Below are 25,486 nucleotides of genomic sequence, written 5' to 3' on the forward strand. Positions count from 1 at the left end.
GAGAAGGGGAGCAAATGCATAGGGGAGGGGGCGTGTGCTCGGAGGATTTTCTAGGATGATCTGAAGAAGGGCGCTAGCTGCTTCTTGAAGGCGAAAGACCCAAGATCCCAAAGGGCCGGGCACGGGGCACCCACCCTTGTGTGTTCACTGCGCTGGAGGAAGGAGTGGTGACTGGGGAGGGAGGATGGAAAGCAGATTTGCAGCAAGCCTCAAATAATTTGCTGTCTTCGTGAATGAACAAGGCAGCTTCATTTTGACAGTGTGGGGAGAAAAAAAAATTAAAAGCAAACAACCAACAAGACTTTTTTTTTTTTTAAAGAGCGCCCCCCCCCCCCCCGCCCCACACCCTTTAAAAAATCTGGTTGCATTATCATAGGACCTACAGCATGATTCCTCCCTCCCTCACCACTGGCAGCCTCTTATGTAAGAGCCTTCTGGAAGGCACTAGAGTGAACGGGGGTGTGGTGTTTCACTTTTTTTCTTGGCATCATGTTGGCTCGGGGTATTGGCAGTGATGGCTGGGGCAGGTACCACAGTGACTATGGAGGCAGGAGGTGAAGGGCGAGGCCTCTCCTTGCCTTCCAGGTGATATTTATTCCATGGAAGCAGAGAGATCTGGGAGAGAAGTGGAGATCATTGTAGACAGAGGACAAGTGCACTGATTTGAGTGACCTGGGCAAGTGCCTAACCTCTCTGAGCCTCAGTTTCCTTATGTGTCATGGGAATAGAACCTGGCCTCATCCACCTCACAGGTTTCTTTCGAGGCTCTGACGTCATGACGTGCAAGGCTTTGTAAAGGGCTTTACACTTACCTTATACAGGTGCAGAAATTATTGTTGGCTATTCTCCTTTGGCTTTCCAAAGTCTACGTGAGGATCAAGGACCCTGCAGTGTACAAAATTAAAATGATCTTATTGGTTTTCAGTATGTTAGAGAGCAATAAATAACTTTCTTAACCAAGGTGTGTGTATTTATGTGTAAAATTATCTTTTTTCCTTGCTCTCTAGTAGCTTATCTCTTTTTAAAAGATTTTCTATGATTTCCTTTTCTTGGTAGCTGCTAAAGAGAGATAGCACTTGCTGAAAATATTGTTTCATAACTGAATTTTGAGTTAACTGTTGCCAAAAGAATGTCATTCTTTGAAATGTGTTGCATATTAAAAGGGCAATGTATGGTTCACCTTGCAAGGTTTAAGCCCATTCTGTATAATACAGGTGCATATTTACTGAACACTCCATGCTAGCATTCCTTCCATCAGCAGCATTTGCAATAACGATGAGTCATAATGTAGCATTTCTGTCACATTCTCAGACTTTATCTGCTGCTTGTCCTTTATTTTTTAGCATAAATATCACCAGTTAAAATATAAGTGCATCAGCAATCTATGGTGCATTGCATCTTAGAATTTGCTATCTCAGGTACTTATTCGTGGGAGTTTACCTTTTTCTTAACAGCCTAGTTAAAGTGGCATAAATGGCGTATTTTTTGTAGTCTTTTCCCTCCCGTTTTACTATACTTGCTGTGATTTACCTCAAAGATAAATGCAAATATAAAGGACATACTGAATGGAAACCTTGCTATGGTTGAACCCAGTGTATTTGTGTGGTATATCCCGTGACAACAGACTTTTTGGTCAATTGTGCTTGCTTGACACAGTCTTTCCAAGACATGGCTTTCCTATATGTGGGTGGTTTTTTTGGTTTGTTTGTTTGTTTTTAAATTGAGGTTTAGCCAAAAGCTACTTTAAAAAGTACTATCTTCTTTTTTTTTTTTTGAGTTGGAGTCTTGCTGTGTAACCCAGGCTGGAGTGCAGTGACGTGATCTCAGTTCACTACAACCTTCGCCTGCTGCTTCAAGCAATTCTCCTGCCTCAGCCTCCAGAGTAGCTGGGATTACAGGCGCCCACCACCACGCCCAGCCCGTTTTTTGTATTTTTTGTAGAGATGGATTTCACCATGTTGGCCAGGCTGGTCTCAAACTCTTGACCTCAGGTGATCCGCCCGTCTTGGCCTCCCAAAGTGCTGGGATTACAGGCGTGAGCCACCATGCCCGGCCCTATCTTCTTTATATGAAATAATTTTCACTGCTTTTTTTTTTCTTTGGAGTCCAAGGTCTAATTACAAGAGATGGTTCGCTTATCTAGGGTAAGCTGTCCCTGTGTGTTCTGACTCATCAGGTGATGAATAGGTTGCCACATACAGGCTTACCTTTGTCACTGAACCTTTCCAAAATGGGCTTATTTTGAACATCACTTTTGAATAGTGAAAATGTATCCTTAGCTCACATGTCTTAGCACCTGTTTCTCATAGGTCAGTTACGCGTTGTGACCTTACTGCCTCTTTGTTTCAGAGTGATCGTCTTCTGATCAAAGGAGGTAAAATTGTTAATGATGACCAGTCGTTCTATGCAGACATATACATGGAAGATGGGTTGATCAAGTAAGTGTAACTCATGATATACAGATGTATTTGAAGACTTTCCAGGCTTCCCAAGTATTAGATACCATTTGCATCCACAGTATCAAACTTCAGGAACATCAGAGAGTGACCAACTTAGTATCTGTTTTAAACCGGTTTTGATTGGTGGTAATTAGTGAATTTGAAAACTCAAATTTAGGGAATTCAAAGCAACAATTAATGTACACCCGTTGCATTAGGTATTATGTAATTTACTATTTTTAACTGAGGTGATATGATATCTTTCTGTTGCCAGCTCAAATACTTGGTTTGTGATATGTCGAATATATTAAAGGTTTGCCTAGAATGTCATTGTTTGGGTTGGATTGCCCAAAGGACGCAAACGTGAAAGACAGTCTCCTCTATTGAGACAGCACGTCTGCTTTCTTCATCAAGAATCCAAGTTGGAGGGGCCAAAGAAAGATACCAAGTTAATTACTAAGTAATACAGACAAATTACTGCCTAAATCCTGAGGGAATTTTAGGTTTTATTCTAAGTGGCAACTAGTGCAAATAAGATTGCCCTTGTGTTTATTGTGTTAATGTTACAAAGGAGAAGCAACAGGGCAGTTCTTGAGTTTGGGTATTTTTGGACGCCAGAGGGTTAAGGAAGCTGAGTTCATCCCAGTATCCTCCTGCCCTTTCTACTGGGGCAGCTCCCGGGGCTCTGGAGAAATAGCACATCTGTTTGAAGACAAACACTGCAGCCAGTGACAGCTTTTAAATAAGCAGCATTCATCAAGGGATAGCTGTAAACCGGTCCAGAGGAGTGGAAAACTGGAGTGGCTGTGACTGTTGCCTGGGAGCTCACACCCAGATTTATGAACCTAAAATAGATTTTAATATTTCCACGTTTAATGTTTTCTCCATGTGTGTTTGCTGTGACAGTCTCAGCTCCAGGCTCTCAAATGCCATGACTTTCGTGTTCCATTTTCCCCCAATTATAAGACGGCACGATCTGGTCTGGTAGAACGACACTGGCCCAGAAGTGCACAGGCCTGTGTGCTATTTTTACTCATCACCAATTTGTTCTAGAACTTTATCAACTTCTCCTAGATTAATATTCCTTTTAAAAAATTGGTAGAAAGATATAAAAATATTTTTTAAAAGTTGGAAATGAATCATGTCCCCCAACATAATGAATATTCATTTTTCTGCCTTTTAAAATTATATTTCAGCTGTTAGCTTTTTCATTATCTGAATAACTAAACACACGCTTCCAAAATTTTAAATCATTGCAATCATAGTGTTCACTTTTTTTTTTTTTTTGCTTTGTTTTGTTCTACCTCACCCTTCCACCCCTATTTTCCCTCTGGTGAAAAGGATATGATAAAAATAAATGTTTGGAAAGTACAGCCAGGTCTGGAGAAAATTGCTATAGGATAATTAGCTCAACTGCAAGTGTTGTAAAGAAAGTTTAATGACAATTTTTAGAAATATCTTGGGGCCTTGTTATCATTTGATCTTAGGGGGTTTCTTGGGAACAAAACGTCTTTGAGTGGGGCCTCTGGTGCCTTATTTAACTTTTGCTTTCTAGTATACTCTGCGTTGCCTCTTGCTGGGTGGTAGGAGTATATAGTGTTTTTATTATGAATCATAACAATGATCTGAAAAGCCCACGGCACAGAGCGGAGGATAGTTTATAGGTTAGTGAAAGTAACTGTCAGATCCCATTTGAGTCCACATTTCATTTACAACCCTTATCACCAACCCCGTTTACTTAGGCAAATAGGAGAAAATCTGATTGTGCCAGGAGGAGTGAAGACCATCGAGGCCCACTCCCGGATGGTGATCCCTGGAGGAATTGACGTCCACACTCGTTTCCAGATGCCTGACCAGGGAATGACGTCTGCTGATGATTTCTTCCAAGGAACCAAGGCGGCCCTGGCTGGGGGAACCACCATGATCAGTAAGAAGCTTAAAAATTATCATTGTAGTGCTTAGGAAGTGTGAGAGTTTGCAAATAAGTCTGTGTTGTTTGATTCTCTCCTTCTAAAACTTGTTGTCCTGAGCCACAGTTCAATCTACCTAATAAGGGGGTGAGGATGTGTTAACAATTTGTCTTATTTATTTATGCTCATTTTCTGTCGAATTTTAAGTTCTCCCATTGAACTAGAGAATATGGTTCTAAGGAGTTTTGATAAGATGAATGGCTTCTTGCTTTCTCTCCATGTGGACTTTTGTCTTCCTTGACCCCAGAATGTGATTTGGTTTTGAAAACACGGCATTTGAAGTCATCTTCAATGCCACCAACTTTAAGCCATTAAGCATAAGTATTTGATTGAGATTTTTAGAAAAATTCCAAAGAGTGCTTCTTTTTAAAATGAGGATGGGGTGCAACAAATGAAATGTTGAAGCAGGAACTCCTGTTCCTCTGATATGAAAATCAAATGGAGGCGATACTCTCTAGGCTGAGTTTAACATAAAAGGAATTGGGCAGTCCTGTCTGAGGGGGGACCCACAGATAATTGTCTTTTAGATATGAAAATTTCTAACACCCACAGCTGGGTGCCCCTTACGTATTGCTCCAAGGGCTTTGTGCTTTTTTTGTTTGTTTGTTTGTTTGTTTGAGACAGAGTTTCTCTCTTGTTGACCAGGCTGGAGTGCAATGGTGCAATCTGGGCTCACTGCAACCTCCGCCTCCCGGGTTCAAGTGATTCTCCTGGCTCAGCCACCTGAGTAGCCGGGACTACAGGCATGCACCCCTATGCCTGGCTAATTTTGTATTTTTAGTACAGACAGGGTTCTTCCATGTTAGTCAGACTGGTCTCGAACTCCCGACCTCAGGTGATCTGCCTGCCTCAGCCTCCCAAAGTGCTGGGATTACAGGCGTGAGCCACCGTGCCTGGCCACTTTGTGCTTTTTGTTTGACTAAATCTGAACTGTATTCACAGCGCTGTGACACAGCACACAGATACATATTTTAAAAAACAGATTGCATCCAAGAGTGACAGTCAACATGGAGTCTGTCATATATGAAAAGCTAGCAGTTCAGTTCAGAAGAGGGTCTAAGTAGAAAGAACTTAGCTATTTCTGCTATAGAAAAACCTTTGTTACTGGTTATTTTTCCGAGTGGTGGTCTTTTTGCTTGTGGCTTTGGGGTCTATCTGGAAGCTTCTTTTCTGTCTTGCCTGAGCTAGAGAAATGTTGCTCTGCCACCCCCTCCTAGCCTGAGTTCCCCTGCATTTTAAATCACAGCTCACCCTCTGGCGTTCTCTCTGTCCTGGTCTTCAGGGTCTGAAGCATCAGGAACAGCTCTCTCCTGTTTCAGCTTTCTTGGCACCACTGAGAAAAGCCTCCAAGTGTAAGCCTTGCGACTTGTGTCTTGCTGCACACGTTGCCCTCTAACCTCGTGGGTGCCATTTTCCAGGGATGTCGGGGGGACCTTTCATGCACACCTAGGGAGCGCAGAGCCTGCACCTTGTCAGTTGCTGGAGAATCACTGGCACCTGTGGGAGTTTCTGCCTCTCCTCCAGGGTGGACTGTGGAGAAACACTTGAACTTGGAGAAGCTTAGACTGTTCGGGCGTCAGCCGGGAAGGCCAAGTCAGGGTGATCATCTGCCTCAGTTTGGAGTTCACAGGGAGACCCTGCAGGCCCCTGGATTGGTCGCAGAGAGTCAATAAGCCATGAAAAACAATATTTCTCTGGCTGGGCGCCATGGTTCATGCCTGTAATTCCAGCACTTTGGGAGGCTGAGGTGGGTGGATCACTTAAGGTCAGGAATTTGAGACTAGCCTGGCCAATGTGGCGAATCTACTACAAATACAAAAATTAGCTAGACATGGTGGCATGCTCCTGGAGTCCCAGCTACTCGGGAGGCAGAGGCAGGAGAATCTTTGAACCGGGGAGGTGGAGGTTGCAGGGAGCTGAGATTGCACCACTGCACTCTATCCTGAGCAATAGAGTGAGACTCTATCTCAAAGAAAAACAAACAAAAAAATTCTTGAGTGAATGGTCAGTGTCATCTATCACTGGAGAGGGAAATGCCCCCAGCCAGGAGTTAGGAGTCTGGAGTGCTGGCCCCCTTCCGACACTGACTTGCTGCGTGACCTGGAGCCACTACCCTACTCTATGCTCTAGCTGTGCATCTGCAGTGAGGGATTTGTACTAGATGACTCTGGAAGTCCTTTCCAGCCCCCTACATTCGACCATTCACTGAAACTCAGAGAGATTTTGCCTCTCATCAAGTACACTTTGCTCAGCAGATACAGAAAGGCCCTGTTTTCTCTCACACTTGCTGGAAAGAACCCCTCAGCCCACCATCTCCTGTCCTGCGTTCCTGGATCTGCCTCTTCCCTCCACACGCTCGCCCTGCGCTTTGGCCCCCACTCTTGTTTTTGACTCTTTCCTGCCTTCCCTTCCCCACCACAGGAGCATCGCCTTCTTGCCACCACCCTGAATTTCTCTTTCGTCTTCCCGCTCAGTGGCTGTGGCCTTTTTTCCATTCATCCAGATGGGTTTCTTCTGTTTAGGGATGAGGGACATACCCCTCTGAGTGTGGCACCTGGCCCAGGGAGCTCAGAAGAGTTAGCAGATGGCCTTATGGGCAGGTGGTCCAGAAAGGGGAGTGAGGAGTCTGACCACCTGCTCTGCTTCCTTGGCCAGAATGCTATGGCATTTGCACGGAGGCCGTGTGATGCGATCTGGCTATAGAGTGGGGCATCCAATGAGCGAACCTCAAGGAGTAAAAGTCGTCAGAGGCGGCAGTGTATGGTTAGCATTGTGACCCCCAAATGCCATTGCTTTTATAGCCTGAGAAAAGTACTAACTACTCTTGCAAATAACCACCTATGGTTACTGACCCCTGTAGAATTTCTGCTAGCCTGCCTTTCCCCGGGGGAGGGAATGGTAATAATACAGATGAGAAACTGAGGAATTTTTTTCCTTTTTCTGTTTGCTGGCCAGACATTCTGCATTGCTTTAAGTGAGTGAGTGGCTGGGATTTGCTTCATAGAGAAGGAGGTCTTGCAAAGAGAAATAGCTTAATGCCACTTCATTGGCACCTAAGACCTGCTGCTTTCTTTGACTTAACATATTGAGTCCAGAAAGAAATGCTTGGGGCACTTTGAAAACTTCACAGGCCCACTGCTGCTTGCTGAAATAAACAATTGAAGTGAATTGGTACAAAAATCTCCCTCTTCCTCCCAACTCCCCGCCACCCCGCCCCTGGGCACTCCACTCTCCTGGCTTTCTGGCCTTCTCCAGACATGTCACCAGGTCACCTGCCCTCACAGGTAGATCCTCACCTGCCTCCCTGCTGGCTCTGCGTTTCCCAGGTCACAGGCCCTGGAGGCTCCTTTCTGTCTGAGATGGAGCCACATGTAGAGGAAAACACAGCCAAATATTCTCGGTTTAAAAAAGGAGATGGCATGTCAGCAGCAGAAGATAATATTATTGCCATTAAACAGAGCCTGCTATTGAGAATTGCACAATGAGATCTTTATGAGGCGGACTCAGTGTGGAGCAGGGGGAACGCCCTTTGCCCTTTCCACCCAGTGGTGGGTGGGCAGAGACTGCAGACATACCCTGCAGGCGGCATCCAGACTGGCTGAGGGGTTGCGGGGGCGGCCGCATTGCTGCTTGGGGAAAACCCTACAGGCTTCCCAGGGCCTTCATGGTCATTCGAGTTCAGGATCTCAGAGTTTCTAGGAAGCAGCTGGGAACAGTTACCTCTATTTTATAGAGGGGAAGACTGAGGCCGGAAGGACAGACACGACTTGCCAACACTTACCCTGTGCGTCGGTGCAGGTGGCCAGGTGTGGAACATACACCTGTAGCTCTGGCCTCACCGCTTGCCATGGGGCCACCTTTGCTCTCAGCCTCAGTGGCCTCATCTGCAAAATGGGGCAAGTTTTGACAAAGGTGTACTGTGGTGGCATCACAACAGCATCTGCCCAGTAGTGAACACTCCCACGTGGTAGCTATTGTCATTCCATCCTTGCTGGATACTGGCACCCTCCCATCTCTTGTACATTGAGCTCTACTCTCCCCCACACAGCCGGAGAAACAGGCCCAGCTGCCGCAGGGCTTGACCTGAGCATTCACTGAGAGCTGGCGCTGTCTAGGTGTGGCTGGCGGACTGTGTGCTTTGTGTGTTGCTTCTGGGGGCTGCATCTTGAAACATTACACTTCCTGGGTCCCACCTTACCTGGTTAAAGTAGCAAATCTGCTGGTGGGGACTGTGACTCTGTATTTGAATCTGGTGCTCGGGGAGCTTTTTGAAAGCATGACTTTCAGGGGTCCATGCTGGATCTGCACACTCTGTATCTCCAGGGCTTGGGAACCACTGCTCTGAATGTTATTTCTGCTCACCTGAACTCCAGGCTTTCCCTAGAGGATGTGCACCCTCAGGCACAACACACCCAGCAGGCTTCCTGGTCCCTGGGTAGCACTGCACAGCAGAGATGGGGATTGGACTCTAGCAGGGAGGAGTAGGGGAGGTGCTGCCGCCGCAGGGCTGGAAGGGGCCCTCCCTCCTGAGCACCAGCCTTGTCACTTCTCCTCTGGCTGTGGCTCCCTGGATGTGCATCAGGCACCTCCACACAACTGTCCCCAGACTCCCTGTCTGCTCCCTGCTGCTTTTCCGGTGCCCAGTCCTGGAGAGGGCTCCCTTGAGGTTGTGCTGGCGGTATCTGCAGAGTCATCCTAGCATCTTCATGTCCTCGTGCTGCCTTGAGTTGCTTTCATCTCTATGTTACCTCTTGCACTCATTCCCTTACCCACACGGATTTGACTTTTGTCACCTCTTCCTGGATTTTGGCCCCAGTCCTCTGAGGAGTCTTGCTGTCTGTCCCCCACCTCCTGCCTCTCACCAGGCTGTTTTTCTGGCGCAGCTTTCATTGTGCCGCCTTCTTCCTCTGAAGCCTTCAGTGACTCCCTCTTGCTCAGAGAATCAGCCCAAGTGTCAGAACCCTCCACGACGTGGCCTATTCCTGCTGCCCCAGCCCAGACTTGCATTGTCATCTCAGCCAGGGATGCCCTCCCTTTTTTTCCGTGCCTCTAGAAGCTTCGTCAACCTTGGTGGCCCAGCCTGGGTGCTTCCCATTCACTGATCTCCTCCTGTGATCTGTGGCTGCTGTGTGGCCCCTTCGCAAACATTGGGCTTTTATCCCACAGCCCAGGTGGCATTCAGCCTTGCATGTGGTTCAATCATGGCCCCTCTGTCTCTTACATTTTCCTATTCCTTGCCGCCTGGGCAGCCTCACTCCTCAGAGGCACTCTGTTAATGCCCATGGGTGAATGAATGAGTGAATGAATGAATGACTGAATACACTAATGATACTTGATATCCTGCTTCCTCTGAGTGATGCCAAGAGACTTAGTGTCACAAGGAGGGAGGAGGGTTTAGGTATCCGATGTGGACTGTGTTCACCCTGATGGAAGCAGCCGCTTGCTCAGCAGTGGCTCCCTCTGCAGCCCCAGCTCCCTGAGTCCCTGTGGTCAGCTCTGGTCATGGTGGGGGAGGGTGGCAGAAAGGGGAAGCCCGGAGCCCAGGCATGGCCTGTGGTTGTGGACGGGACAGCTCCCTCTGTCTGGGCTGTTCTTCAGAAGGGGGTGGGAACAGCAGCTCTCTCATTGGTCCTCTTGCGAGAAAACCTGCTCTCCAAGTACAGAGGGTCACAACATGGGGAAATCACATGGTCCCAGCACCACAGTGGACCCAGCAGTCATTCCCCCACATGCCTTGGGCTTGTCCCGGCTCTTCCTACTGAGCCTCACCATGGAGGCAGGAGGGCTGGGAGGAAGGCGAGGTGGCTTCCTGAAGGGACGTGGCTCCTATGTGTCACTGCGGTACATCCACGGCTTGTCATTTGTTCATCCATGTGGCATGTGGGTTGCTCCCTCCTTATGGCGAGTACACATGTGTGAACGCATGCACACACTGTAATATGGATGTGTCTGTAATTGATACTTTGATTATTCCCTTTGCAGCACTCATTTGACTTGGGTTAGAAAGTGTTTACAAAAACGCCCGACCACATCAGACCCAAGTTTCAAAGTCCAGGACCAAAGTTGTTGCCACAAAATCTGCCTGTGGCCTGGCGATTAGAAAGCCACGTTATCCAGTGGGCCATTGGTGTGGGCTGGTTCTCTGTGCTCCTCCCCTCGTCCCCTCAGTCTCCACATGGTTGAGGCCACACATTTCTCCTAAGGACACGGGTGCCCTCTGCAAGCAGACGCCGGGGGCCTGGGTCCACTCAGGTGTCACTGCGTGAATCTCGGCCTTGAATGGCTGGACTGGAAGAATCCATCCTCCCCCTTGGCATAGTTTGGGCCGATCTAATGCCTGGCACTGAGCAGAGTGGAGGGATCTCCTAATGCCTGGTGCAGTGCAGAGGAAGGATGACGGAGCATCCTGAGAGACAGCACAGCTCTTCCCAAAGGTCCATCACGTACACTTTACCGAATGCTTTTCTCATGAAGGGAGTCATTGGGTTGGGCTAGCCAGGTAGGCTGGGTAGGCCTGTGGGGGTTAGGGACTTCTAGGCCCTTCCAGAAGCAAGGGCATCCCTGAGTGGGTGTCTAGACTCTGTTTCATGGACATCGTGGCAGTTATCATACTGTCCCAGGGTTTCTTGCCCCCACCTGGCCCTGGGAGCTGGCAGTTACAGTGCTGGAAATGAGCCTGACTCACTGGGGTGGTGATCTTCCACCCTTCAGGTGCCCTCATCCCAGTTCCTACTCTGCCTATGGCTGTTGTACATGAAGCCTGGAGAGTCGCAGCACTGGGGGTATCCCAGAGCCTAGTTTCTGACTTGCCCTAGAGCTGGGTCACACAGACTATTGGGAACTTCCTGTCGATCCTGCTGGCCGGATTGACAGCTGGAACCAGGAGTGGAGGTGGGGCCCATGGGAATGCCAGGCTCCAGCAAGTTCTGCCTGACCTTTGGATGTGAGGGTCAGGCATTCAGTGGTCGGGTCTCAGGGTTCCTTATTGCTAGATGAAAGCTTCCACGACACACATGTGTCTGAATGTGCCCTTGTCCTATGTCCTGGCTGAGTGAGTTGGGCAGAGACTTCTGAGGACAACGATCGTGGCCTCTCCATTTTTCTAAGGCCCCTGCATGCCCAGAGCTGGCTGTGGGGGCAGCCGGAGAAGCTGCCCAATGAGTCTGATGGGAGCCAGACCTGTTACTCCTTCTACTCATGATAGCTTTAGCATCGTTGTCCCGGGGCAACCCTTTCTCATGTGAAACCTTGCGTGGAACCCCCTCCACCTGAGACATGAGACTGATGAATGCAGAACTGCTCTGGTTGGAATGGTGGGTGGCGGGTGGGCTGTGGGGAAGCCCAGATCCTCTCCGCTTTCTTTGTCATCCCCCCGTGGCAGCCCCTCTGCCTCTGGAGAATTCCAGAGCTTGGGGAAGCACAGGATGGAAACCACCCCATCCTGGCACTGCCTCCCCCTCTGCCCACCTCCCCTGCAAAGCTTGCAATGCGACTGGTCCTGGTGTAGCCTCCATGTTGAGTTGTAGAGGAAAGGGTGTTTAGTAAGCAGGCACATACCCACGGAGTCGCTTAAGAAAACACCTAACCACACTAAGTTTTTAGTAGTTTCGTTTAATATCCCTCTCTTTGTTAAGACAGGAACCAGGGTAGAGCGCCTGTTTCATTTTCCCTGCCTAGGTTTTGGTTGGTTTTCTTAGCTTTTTATGACAGCCCATAATAGGTGAGCATTGTGCCCTTCTTTAAAAAATTAATGGTGCAGAGAGTTTTATTTATTTATTTTTTAGAAACGGTGTCTCACTCTATCACCCAGGCTGTAGTGCAGTGTTGGGATCATAGCTCACTGCAGCTTTGAACTTCTAGGTTCAAACAATCCTCTTGTCCCAGTAGTTGGGACTGTAGGTGTGCACCACTACACCCAGCTAATTTTTTACTTGTTAGTAGAGTTGGGGTCTTGTTATGTTGCCCAGGCTGGTCATGAACGCCTGGCCTCGGTTGATCCTCCTGCCTTGGCCTCCCAAAGTGCTGGGATTATAGGTGTGAGCCACTGTGCTTGGTACATTAGTACCTGTTCGGTACATTAGTTTTTTTTGTTTGTTTGTTTGTTTTTTTTTTTGGGACGGAGTTTCGCTCTTGTTGCTCAGGCTAGAGTGCAATGGCGCAATCTCGTCTCACCGCAACTTCCATCTCCCAGGTACAAGCCATTCTCCTGTCTCACCCTCTCAAGTAGCTCGGATTACAGGCACGCACCAACATGCCCAGCTAATTTTTTTGTATTTAGTAGAGACGGGGTTTCACCATGTTAGGCTGGTCACGAACTCCTGACCTCAGGTGATCCACCCGCCTCGGCCTCCCAAAGTGCTGGGATTACAGGCATGCGCCACCGTGCCCGGCCGGTACATTAGTTTTAAAGGGAAAATTGACTGTGGGTGGCCAAGGGATTTGTGTTTTCTGACTTAACCATCCATGGCTCTGACCCCAAGTCACCCATTAAGGGCTGTTTCTCCCTTTTTTTTTCCCTCTTCCTCCCCAAGCTGACCTTTCTCTTTCTCTTAAGAAGTGATTACTGATTTCTTTGGGTTTTGAGGGTTCTGTCTTTGACTCTCTGTGATTGTTGGGTGAAGCCATTTGCTCAAATTCCTTGCTTTTAGAGCGTCTTAACTGCCATGGTAATGATAAAGGGGAGTGACAGTGAGTAGAAATTAGAGTTCTTTCTGGTTAACCCATTTGGGAGGTAGCTTTCTTTGAATATGACTAAGTGTTCCCCCTAATGACAGAGAGGATGTTGCTGGGGGTTGGGTTGCGGTGGCTGAGGCTGCTGTCCAGTTAAGAGAATTTTGCAATGAGCTAGGGCAGTGGTTTCAAAACCTTGACTGCACATTAGAATCTCCTGGGGAGTTGCAACAAAATGCAGAGACCACCGCTTCTGATTGTTCTAGGTGGACCTGGCATTGGTCGTTTTGAAAGCCTCAAGGTGATAGATGGGATTAAGAATCATGGATCCCAGTGCTTGTTCTGATAGGTGGACTTCTGTTGAAACCGAATCAATGTCTGCCAAGATTTTCTGAAACCCAGAGCTGCCCTCTGCTCCCTGCTCTCTCCTTTCCTCTTCATGAAGGGAGTGGGATCACACTGTTGCGATCTGGCCAGGGTAGATTCTACAGCCGGATGCTCCCCAGAAGCTTAACCATGGAGGGGCTGAGCTAATTGTCACCAAAAAGAGCCTCCTCCTTCAGTTGCTGTCCTTGGTGTTCCGGAAGGTTTTACTTGGCTAATTCCCTAAAAGGGCACTGGTTAGGACTTGGAGTAAGTGGTGATGAGCAGGAGCAGGGCTGGCTGGTGGGACAGGGTGGGTGCCGGGGGCAGAGGGGAACTGGAATGTGGACTGCTGTCCCCAGCCTGTGGCCACCTGCTGTGCTGGTTTCCCTGAGAAAACCGTACTGTCTTTAGGTTGAATCTGTAGTGTTTATGACCTAATCACTCTCTAATGATAGGTCAGGACTGGAATCTTTCCTTGTGGGGAGCCTGTGAGACAAAAATCAAAAGGGCCTGATAATAACATAGAATCATGGACTCTTAAGGCAGCCATTCACCTCCTTCCCAGCCCCCCCCGACAGCTGGGCACAGTTTATTGGACCAGGCTTCAGAAGATGGGATTGTAAGTAACTCAACAGGACAGGATGGGAGCGCTCCAAGAATCAGATCTAAGTTTAACTTCTCTTTCTAGTGCTTTCTGTTTGAGTGTGATCATCCTAATGTGTTTCTAGATGGCTATTTCCACATCTGTAAAATGGAGACAACCAATTCTTATGTCTTAGGGCTGTGGAAAAAGTGAGTTTTTTTGTGCCATACTATTGAAAAGTAATCATTGTGACACCTTTGGAACATGTGTGAAAAGATCTCCCTCTCTCTCTCTCACATCTGTCTATATCCATTTTTATCTTTTTGTCATCTATCTCTATCTATCTATCTATTAATACATATTTATCTAGCATGACCTGGGATAGGTGAAGTCTATAGCCAGGTGGCCACCAGAAGCTTACAAAATGATCATCTACCAAATCTACCATCTATCTATTTCCCTACCTACCTATCATTTATCTAATCTATCTATATATTGATATATATCTCTAGTCTATATCGATATGACATCTATCATCTCTATTTAATCCATCATCTCTATATCTGTTGATTATCACTTATCTGTTTTATTTATCCTAATCTATCATTAATCTATCATCTTTCTAATCTATCTGTATATATCTATTGTCTATCTAATCTATCAATTGACCGTTCGTCTGTTCATCTTTCATATACCAAAGATGCAGTTGCATGCCACCTGATTCCAGCTGGGTTATCTCACTTCACTGTCACTTGGTGAGATCAGGAAGAGGTCTCAAGGATCGTTTCAACTTCAAGCCCGTGTACATGAGTTTGTGTTTTGAACATAGCAGGAAAAACAATGATGTATAAGAAGCTTTCTTATTGGCTGGGCATCGTGACTTATGCCTGTAATCTCAGCACTTCGGGAGATTGAGGTGGGAGGATCACTTGAAGCCGCCAGGAGTTCAAGACCAGCCTGGACAGCAAAGTGAAGCCTTGTCTCTACCAAAATCAATCAATCAATCAATAACTAAAAATAATAAAAATAAAAAATTAGCTGGGCGTGGTGACACATACCTGTAGTCCCAGCTGCTCGGGAGGCTGAGGTAGGAGGATTGCTTGAGCCCCAGAGTTTGAGGGTGCAGTGAGCTATGATTGTGCCACTGCACTTCAGTCTGGGAGACAGACCCCATCTTAAAAAAAAAGGTATAATGTTGCTTATAGGGCTTATAATCCTGTAAGAAGACTTCTTATGCAAGAAAATAAAAATTTTACTTTTTGCTATTTTTTTTTCCTCCTCCAAATAATCTCTGGAGAATTTGGAGCCTGATTTTCTTGACAACACATCTGGCCCTGCAGATGTAAAACAGTGTTCCCAGAAAACAGCCCATCAAATCAATAACTCTTGCTGTCTTTGAATTTTCAGCCTTTTTTGGCATTCAGTTGAGGCCAACTTCGTAAGTGTCTATTGCTGTGCTGTTGAATTCAAGCCCCTCCGTTTTTCATGGTGGATTCCTTGCATTGTCTGCTAGGGGGGTTGCATTCCTCACTGAACCAGACCGCTGCCCTCCTCCCCGCTGCCCTGCAGTTTGCTGAGCTTCCAGGCAGGGCTGCAGGGTCGTGCTGCTGGAAGTATTGGTGACAAATTCTTCCCCAGTGGGTGTTTCGGCTAAGGAAGGATTTAGTCATGTAGGGCCTACCATGCCCAGCAGTGCAGCGTGGGAGAGGCCTGGCAGAGGGCAGAGCTCTCCTCTCCAGCCGGGTGTGGCTGGTGGCTCCTTCCTCTTTTGTGGTGTCAAACCAAGGGATAGTATGGACCCAGCAGAACTGAAAGCAAAGGGAGGACCCATTATTAGCCAGTTCTGGCAAAGGTGAGCAGCTTCTTTGTGTGGACAGGCACATCTCATGCCTTTTTGCTTCAGCTGGGAGTTTTTTTTTTTATTACTGTTATTTATTTATTTTGTACCTTAGCTCATTAGCTGCAGAAATCACAGGGGATGAAAAAGCAGGTAGGACGGGTCCATTCTTAAAGCAAGGAGAGAGTTGAGTGAGGAAACTGTCCCTGAGGCCTTGACAGATATTTTGGAGCCAACTCTGAGCCCAGTGAGGGAGGACCTAATCTTTTGGAGGAAATGCAACTTTAGCTTCAGAGTTTTAAATGGAAACTGTGCAGAAAGCCACAGCTTGGGCACAGCATTGGTGGCGTGTTGTTGTGTCACTTTGCACAGTTAGATGGGGCTTTAGCCCTCTTTGTAGGATGAACGTTTAGGTTCTTGTCCAAACAAATACACTTCTATATCCTACTAATAATTATTCCAGGACAGCAGTGGAAACCAGGGCTGTCCTAGGCAAACCCAGGCATCCATCACTCTAAAGGACCCATGTTGAATCCTCTTGTCCTCCAATGAGCTCGGGAAGGGGATGACCCTAGCAGTTGCTCTCTGGACCTCTCCACAGACCTGCCGGGAGTCATGGGTGGGAGTTGTGTGATTGCGTCTTTTTCACAAGAGATGGTTAGAAGAAAGGAGTTTGGAGGGAGCAGATAATTGATATCATTTATCGGGAACCTGTGGGACGCAAGCCCTGCATACACCATTTCTAATCCTTCCATCAACCCTGAAGATAGGTAGGCTTATCCTCCTGTTATAAATGAAGTAATGAGAAGTCCAGAGAAGTGAAGTGACTTGCCTGAAGCCACAGAGCCTGCAAGTGCGAGGGCTGGGATTCCAATCCAAGCCCTGGGCCAATGGCCCTTGCAGATCCTAGAATGCGAGAGGAACGTTTGCTTTGTAGCAGTTAGACAGCCTGCTCATGAAAGCTGCTTTGTGCCCAGCCTTGTGCCAGGTGCTTTACAACAATCCCAGACACAGCACCCACCTTGAGTTTGCCCTCAGGTACAGGGCTCCTGTCCATCCTGGAAGAACAGAAAGATTTTGGTGTTCAAGTTTTATCCTGCCCTTCTATCCACCTGTTATTTAAAAGTACTTTTTCTGTAATATATAGGGAGAAAATGATCAGATATCATATATCTCCTACTAAGTGGGAGGCTGCACCCAGCGTGGAAGATGCTCACCAAGACGGTGGTATATTGGTGTCTCTTCTGTCCTACAGAAGCCCTGGATTGATGCCCTAGATCTCCCCTTGCATCCCAGAGGGGGATTTGGAGAGCAATGAAGAGGAGTAACTGATGCCATGCATTCATCAACTGAACTTAATCCTTCTTCTGGGAGGCCCGGGAGCCTTCTTCCACGCAGGGCCAGATTGAGCTGATTTCTGTCACATAGGCTGCTTCCAGGTTGCCTTGCCCTTGCCTGGCTCTCATCTTTTGCATTTCTCTGAATCGCTTTGGCGTGGGCTTTTATGAGGTTCATTAGGCTCAGCACCTCCCATGTCTGCTTGGGAAACACCACAGGCAGATGGCATTTTTCTTTTCTTTTCTTTTCTTTTTGAGACAGAGTCTCCCTCTGTTGCCCAGGCTGGAATGCAGTGGCTTGATCTCAGCTCACTGCAAACTCCGCCTCCCAGGTTCACGTCATTCTCCTGCCTCAGCCTCCCAAGTAGCTGGGACTACAGGCTCCCGCCACCACGCCCAGCTGATTTTTTGTATTTTTAGTAGAGATGGGGTTTCACCGTTTTAGCCAGGATGGTCTCGATCTCCTGACCTTGTGATCCACCCGCTTCAGCCTCCCAAAGTGCTGGGATTACAGGTGAGAGCTACCGCTCCCGGCCTCTTTTTTTTTTTTTTTTTTGAGGAGTGTCAGAGACAAGGAGGAAGATCAGACAATTTCTCAGAGTTGGAATTGTGTTCTGGGTATTGTTTTTCTCCTTTATGGAGATAATCCAAGGAGAAACATGAAGTGTAATGGAAAGAATTTGAGGCCCAACCTTCTTGATGATGCATCTTCATGGAGCTGGGAGACCTTCATGCCAGTTATCGACTCTGCTGCTTATTAGCTCAGGCTCGGTGCCCCACGGCTTGGTCCTGGTTTTCTGAATTGTCAGAAGCACCTGGATCAGCATGTCTTGCATAATAGGGTTGCTTTGAGGATCCAGGGAGGTGGTGGCCATGGCAGGGCTTGGACAAATTACATGTATGGGGGAGTAGCCCCTTCACCCCAGTTTTGCTCCTGACAGTTGAAGCTTTTTATAATGACGCGTGGCCACTGGGGTATTCTAAGGGCTACATTTGTTTTGTGGCTGTTGCCTTCAGCAGCCATCGCATTACATCATCTACCTCTTCTCGTGTTCGTCTGTCATCGAGAATCAATTAAAATGGTCAGCATTGCTATGAAATGATTTTTTTTTTGTGGATGTTTTAGAGCTCCTCCTCTCCATCTTCTGAATTTCTTTTCTTGCTAAGCCTATTCAGCTCTGTTCTTTAGAGAATTCTTTTCCCCCCTGCTCTATGAAAACACATTTTCCATGTTAAAAAAGGAAGATTCATGTTGCTGTACTTAATGCTTCATCTTTTAGAATGTTAGTGCCAGCAGAAAGCACCAGGAGACACCCGATGTGTCCCCACCTTGGTGAGCACCTTTCCCCCCAGGCACAGTCCCTGCTTACGGGAGATTTGAGGCATTTGATCATTTTCTCCCTTTAGCTTACAGCACAAAGTACTTTGAAATAAAGATTGGCTCGCAGGGCAGGTTGAAGCTTCAACACCAAAATCTCCCTGTTCCTTGTGGGTGGATGGGAGCCTGACACCTGATTACAAGCTCCAGGTGAGGGGCGGGTTTGAGACTTACACCTTGTTTATTGCAATCTTTCTTTCATTTTGCAGGTGGTGGGGGTGGGGCAATGAAAGCCCAGAAAGGGATGTGGCACTCGGGCAGGATGGGGGCTGCTTCTGTGCTTTTTCCCCCGCTGTGCGCATTCCTAGCTGCGCAAGTGTCGTTCGTGTGCGTTTAGCTCACACCCAGCGGGAGTGCCATTCTTGTGAAGGAAGCTCGTTCTCTACCGAAAAGCTTTTCAGAGAAGAGCTGGAGAAGGCCTGTTGTCCATCTTAGTCCTGAAATATGAGTTTTCATTCCATGGCAAGTCCTTTTAATGAAAGATGAACTGGAGAAGCTGATGCGTAGAAAAGAAATAGGTTCTTTTATGTAGAGGGGGAAAGTGCCCACTCTGCAGTATTTCCTGGGTCCTGTGGCTTGTAGGCATTTGAACTGTCTTGTCTTGGTTCTGAGAGAGTCAGATGGTTCAGAAGCTGTGTTCTGCTGAAGATTCCTGCCTTCTTGACAGAAATCCCCTATTTTTGTGATCCGCCTGGCAGGTAAAGGTGGCCCCTACTGACTTGTAGGATTTCTGTCCATGATCTCCTCTTTGTCTTTAAGGTAATTTGCAAAGGACACACTATTCTTGCTTCTCCTTAGAAATGTCATAAGGGATTTTCAAAGGAAGAAAATTTCTGAGTAAGAGTATCTCCCTCCCCTCCCCTCCCTCCACTCCTCTCCCTTCTTTTCCCCTTCCCACTTCCTCCTTTCCCTTCTTTCTCTCGCTCTCTCTCTTTCTCATTTATGTTAGCTTACGTGAGTATACTGACTCTAAAAATTCTTGATCGCACTACTACACTCCAGCATGGGTAATAGAGCAAGACCTGTCTCAAAAAAATAAATAAATACAAATTTAAAATCTTAAAAAAATTTAGATATGATTTGTATACCCTCAGATTCACTCTCTGAAAGTGTATAACTCAGTGCTTTTTAGTATATTCACAGAATTGTGGAAGCATCACTACCATCTAATTTCAGAACATTCTTACCACCCCAAAAAGAAACCCTACCAATTATCAGCTGCTTCCCATTCCCCACGTCTCCCCTTGCACCCCTAACCCATGGCAACCACTACTTCATTTCTATAGAGTTGCCTGTTTTGGACATTCCATATAAATGGAATAATACAATATGTGGCCTTTTATATCCGGCTTCTTTCCCTTAGCATGATGTTTTCAAGGTTTATTCAAGTTGTAATATGTATCAATACTTCATGCCTTTTTATGGTTGAATAATATTACATTTATGGGTAGATCACATTTTGTTTGTCCATTCATTGATGGATGGTATTTGGGTTGTGTCCACTGTTTTGGCTATTGTACATGAATAATGTACATTTGTGGACAAGCATTTGTGTGGACATATGTTTTCTGTTCTCTTGGGTATATACCCAGGAGTGGAATTGTGGGGTCATGTGGTCATTCTATGTTTAATTTTTTTTTTGGCCATGTTACTGGCAAATATGTTTAACTTTCTGAGCAACAGTCAGACTGTTTCCCAAAGTGGTTGTGCTATTTTACACTCCCACTAGCAGCGTGGGAGGGCCCCGGTTTCTTCGCATCCTTGCCAACACTTGCTATTGTCTGTCGTTTTGATTATAGCCATGCGAGTGGGTGTGAGGCGCTGTGTCATTGTGGTTTTGATTTTAGGTTTTATTTTGAGGCCAGTGCACTCATTCACTGACTCCTAGTCACATTTATTTTGACCTGTGATGTGAGAACTTGGTTTGAGTGTGTTTTCCCCACCCTGTGCTGGCACATCTGGTGTGGCAAGTGCAAAGATGTTCGTAGAGATGAGAACGAGTACCTGCAACCAGGGGTCCCCAGAAAGGCAGGCCTCTCAGCTCTCCCCACTGAGGACCCTTGAGCCCTCCCTCTAGGGCCCACCATTTGTGGCTGGCTGGAATGGCTACCTCCATTCCCTTGAGCCTGGCACCGCTCCTCCAGATTTGCTCTGATCTCACCACATGGCTGAGAGTAAATCCTGTTTTGCTCCCTTTTGTGAGCCTTCTTCTTTCTGCTTCCTGATGGGGTGGGCAGGTAGGTGGTTCCACGCTGTGGAGGGAACTTGGCAGAGGCCCTGTTAGCCTCTTCCTCCAGTGTCACCCTTCTAACAGCAGACAGCCTGCGGGGTCCAGGCACTCTCAGCCATGATGTGGACCATCTTCAGGGCCAGTCCATTCCTGCTGCTGATGGAGACTCCCTCCTGACCTCCAGAGGGCAGAGGAATCAGAATAGTTTCCTTCTACATTTGTAGTTTGTGGGAACCATTGCTCACAGCTGCTCCCTCCTTGGATGCTATACCCTCACTCTGTAAGATAGGGTGGGAAATGTCCCCTACTTTACCCATGAGAGCATCGCAGAAGGGAGAGGCTGAGGGACTTACCCAACTAGTATGAGGCTGAATGAGGACTCAGATCCTGATCATCTGGCTCCGGGGCCAGCACTTAATCCTGCTGGGTATGTTCCTGGGCCCTCTCTTTTTTTGTTTTCTTTTTTTTTTGTTTTGTTTTGTTTTGAGACAGAGTTTCTCTCTGTCCCCCAGGCTGGAGTGCAGTGGCACCATCTCAGCTCACTGCAAGCTCTGCCTCCCGGGTTCACGCCATTCTCCTGCCTCAGTTTCCCAAGTAGCTGGGACTACAGGCGCCTGCCACCATGCCCAGCTAATTTTTTGTATTTTTAGTAGAGACATTGTTTCACCGTGTTAGCCAGGATGGTCTCGATCTCCTGACCTCGTGATCTGCCCGTCTCAGCCTCCCAAAGTGCTGGGATTACAGGCGTGAGCCACCTCGCCTGGGCCCTCTCTTATAGGAACTTCAGGTGCTAATGTTGCGGGATTTAGGAGGACGAGAGAGACCTTGGGTTGAAACAGGAGAATTTTTACTGGGTGTACTCAGGCCCAGCTGACTTATGTTTAAAAGAGTAGGCCTGGAACAAAGACAGTATTTGACTTTTATATATATTTTATAAAAGGGGGTGAGCTAGCTTGAAATAAGCTCATAGTGGTGTGAAAGCAGGGATATTGAGGCAGGACAAAGACAGGATTGTATATGACTGTTGCCAAGCAACCTAGATGTTTGTTATTTAGGTTTGCCTGGGCAAAGGCTTATTTTATAACCTTTATTATGGTGCCCAGGCAGCTGTAGTTTAGGCTTAATTAGGTTTTTTATGACTTTTGTTGTATTTTTTAGATAAAGCAGAATGCTTGAAGTTACTAGTTATAGAGAACAGGAATTTATAAATTTATTTTATAAAACAAAGGAAATTTTTTTTTATGTTGAGGGACTGCTGCGAGAGTTTTTAAGAGCATATTAGATAATATTATTAAGACTTTTTTGGGTCTGGGCTGTGCCTGTTGCTGCCTTTGGGATAAGTTAGCTTAATACAGGAAAACTTATTTTTTTAATTTTATATAAAAATTCTCCTGTTTCAACCCGAGGTCTCTCTCGTCCTCCTAAATCCCGCAGCACTAAGCGTGGTTCCCTTAAGTGCACTGGATTCAAGGTGACTTTGTCCTTTCTTTTGGATGTTTTGGATGTAACAGCAATGAGACGGCCCCTCCCAGAACTGAGAACGGAGAGTATTGTGCTAGACACCTGAGGCTGCAGTGATGTGGGCTGATGGAGGGGTGTCAAGGAGAAAGGATGTGGTCACCTTCACGGCACCATCACAGCCTTTGGTTGAAACAAAGTGAATTAGTGTTGTGGTTTCTGCTGCTAAGAAAACCCCGTTCGTTTGTTCATTCACCTATTCATTCATTCATCCATTCATTTATTCATTTATTCATCCATTCATCTATTCAGCTGACATTTATTGGCCATCTGGCAGGTGCTGATCTGGGCATTAGAAGTACAGATAAGGTCCTGTTTGCAAAAAACTTCTTGTCTGTTGGGAAGACCTACAAAGAAAAGATGAAAATGAAATGTGAAGAGTGCTGTACTAAGGTTCCAGTGGAACAGAGAAGAGAAATCTTCAAAATCTGCCTGGGAGAGCCAAGAGAGGTTTCAGCCAATAGGTCCTATGTGAGCTGACCCTTGAAAGCTGGCTCAAATTTTATCCTGGGGTGGGTTTCACCCGTGGGGTGGGCAGGAGAAGGGAGTGTCCACCCAAGAGAGAGATGTGTGCAGAAGAATTTGGTAGGTGAGAGTCTGGTGTATTTTAGAATTTAGACTCTGGATTTGGCCATAGGATGTTTGAGTTCTACCTTCATGGCTTGCTAGCTGGGCAAGTGACTTTTCATTTCTTGGAGCCACAGTTTTTTTTCTTCTTTATTTATTTATTTATTTATTTTTTGAGACAGAGTCCCGCTCTATCTCCCAGGCTGGAGTGCAGTGGCCTGATCTCGGCTCACTACAACCTCCACCTCCCGGGTTCAAGTGATTCTCCTGCCTCAGCCTCCTGAGTAGCTGGGACTACAGGTGTCTGCCACCATGCCTGGCTAATTTTTGTATTTTTAGTAGAGACGGGGTTTCACCATATTGGCCAGGCTGGTCTCGAACTCCTGACTTTGTGATCTGCCCGCCTTGGCCTCCCAAAGTGCTGGGATTACAGGCGTGAGCCACCACACCCGGCTCTTTCTTCTTTATTTTATAGTGGTAACATACATAACACAAATTTCACCACTCGAACTATTGTTAAGTGGGCAGTTCAGTGGCATTAAGTGTATTCCCATTGTTGTACAGTCATCACCATGATCCATTTCCCGAACTTTATCGTCATCCCTAACTGATCATCATCCCTAAACTGTTCCCATTAAACACTAACTCCCCATTCCCACCTTTCTCTAGCCCCTGGTGGCCCCCATTGTATTATACTTGTTTCTATGGATTTGACTGTTCTAGGAACCTCATGTAAGTATATATACATACGACATTGCAGAATGGCCTCAAGGTTCACCCATGTGATAGCCTGTGTCAGAATTTCCTTTTTTTTATGGATAATATTTCATCATATATATAGACCATATTCTGTTCATCCATTCATCCATTGATTGAGAGATACATGGGCTGCTTCCACCTTTTGGCTATTGTAAATAACACTGCTATGAACATGAGTGTGCAAATATCTATTCAAGTCCCTGCCTTCAACTCTTGTGTGTGTGCCCATAAGTGGAATTGCTGCATCATACGGTAATTCTGCACCACAGTTTTCTGATTTGTAATATAATTTCAGGGTTACTGTGCAGCTTAAATTTGATTGAATGTACAAAGTACTGAGCATTGCCTGGCACATAATCAATAGTAAGTCGCATCCTGAAGGGCCCCTTCTAGCCTCTCCTTAAAAGTGAACCCTTTAAAGCAAAAGCACTTTTAACTATTTGGATGAAAAAATACCTCTTCAAATGTAGTGCATGGTTCTTAAATGGAGGTCCTTTTTTGGCACTTTTGTGGAGTTTGGGTGAGGAGTCAGATGGCCAGATTTGCATAGTGAGGTGTGATTGGGTCCTGGAAAGTCATGCCAGGGAGCAGGTGAAAGCCAGTGAGTATTCTGCCAGGTCCAAAGGCCCAGTGGCCAGTTTCCATCTGGATGGGCCTGGAAGGCTTCCTGGAGGAGGGGGTAGTGGACCCAGCTGGGGAAAGAGGAGGTAAAGGAATGGGTGAGAACCTGCCTGCCTCATCTTGAGAGAGGCTGAGGAAGCACAGAGCTGGGAAGGTAGCCACTGGTCTCCATGGCCGCTATGCTTTCAACATGCCTTTGCTGCAGGGCCGATGAAAAGTTGGACATTAGCTATCTTCATCTCAGCCTACTCCCTGTCAAGTCTTGCTTTTTTTTTTTTTTTTTTTTTTTTTTGAGACAAGAGTCTTGCTCTGTCACGCAGGCTGGAGTGCATTGGTGCCATCTCGGCTCACTGCAACCTCCACCTCCGGGGTTCAAGTGATTCTCCTGCCTCAGCCTCCCAAGTAGCTGGGATTACAGGCACGTACCACCACACCTGGCTAAGTTTTGCAATTTTTTTTTAGTAGAGACGGGGTTTCACCATGTTGGCCAGGCTGATCTCCTGACCTCAAGTGATTCACCCACCTCGGCCTCCCAAAGTTCTGGGATTGCAGGCTTGATGCCTGGCCAAGTCTTGCATTTACCATGGGAAATTGTTGGCATGGTCATCATTTGGTCTGCTTTAGTAGAGAGTATCTTTTATGTTTCTCAAAGGCATTATGTTCTGCGTTGTAAATGTGTGGAAATCAGTCACCTAGTCACCTGAACTTCCATTTAGCATCAGGTCCCTGGCCATGGGACTTGGGCAGGAGTACCAGGGCTGGCCCATCAAGTACCTCAATATATTGCTCCCTGATGAGGGAGGGGTCAGAATACATGTTATCACTACTGTTTAACATGGTTCCGGATGTGTTAGCCAGTGTAATAAGATAGGAAAAATAAGAAGTAATAATAATGGGGAGAAAATATAAGATTATTACTATTTTTTTTTTTTATTGCCCAGGCTGGAGTGCAGTGGTGTGATCTCGGCTCACTGCAACCTCCAGCTCCCGGGTTCAAGTGATTCTCTTGCCTCAGCCTCCCGAGTAGAGTAGCCAGGATTACAGGCACCTGCTACCACAGCTGGCTAATTTTTATATTTTTAGTAGAGATGGGGTTTCATCATGTTAGCCAGGCTCATCTCGAAATCCTGACCTCAAGTGCCTGCCTCAACCTCCCTAAGTGATTATTAGTATTTTTAGATGGTTTACTTTAGCCATTCAAAGGAATTAAAT

The 25,486-nt window shown here is 46.7% G+C and overlaps 1 protein-coding gene across 3 annotated transcripts in view; it reads left to right on the forward strand.

The window, feature by feature from the left end:
* Positions 1–25,486, forward strand: part of DPYSL2 (dihydropyrimidinase like 2) — a 122,979-nt gene that overhangs the window by 44,868 nt on the left and 52,625 nt on the right. For all 3 annotated transcript variants that reach the window (XM_055295759.2, XM_055295760.2, XM_055295761.2), the window contains exons 2-3: positions 2,350–2,438; positions 4,181–4,365. In XM_055295759.2, coding sequence (XP_055151734.1) covers positions 2,350–2,438; positions 4,181–4,365 — 274 coding nt within the window. The remainder of the gene's footprint in view (positions 1–2,349; positions 2,439–4,180; positions 4,366–25,486) is intronic.

The sequence above is a fragment of the Symphalangus syndactylus genome, chromosome 10 (genome assembly GCF_028878055.3).
Source record: "Symphalangus syndactylus isolate Jambi chromosome 10, NHGRI_mSymSyn1-v2.1_pri, whole genome shotgun sequence".
NCBI classification, from domain to species: domain Eukaryota; kingdom Metazoa; phylum Chordata; class Mammalia; order Primates; family Hylobatidae; genus Symphalangus; species Symphalangus syndactylus.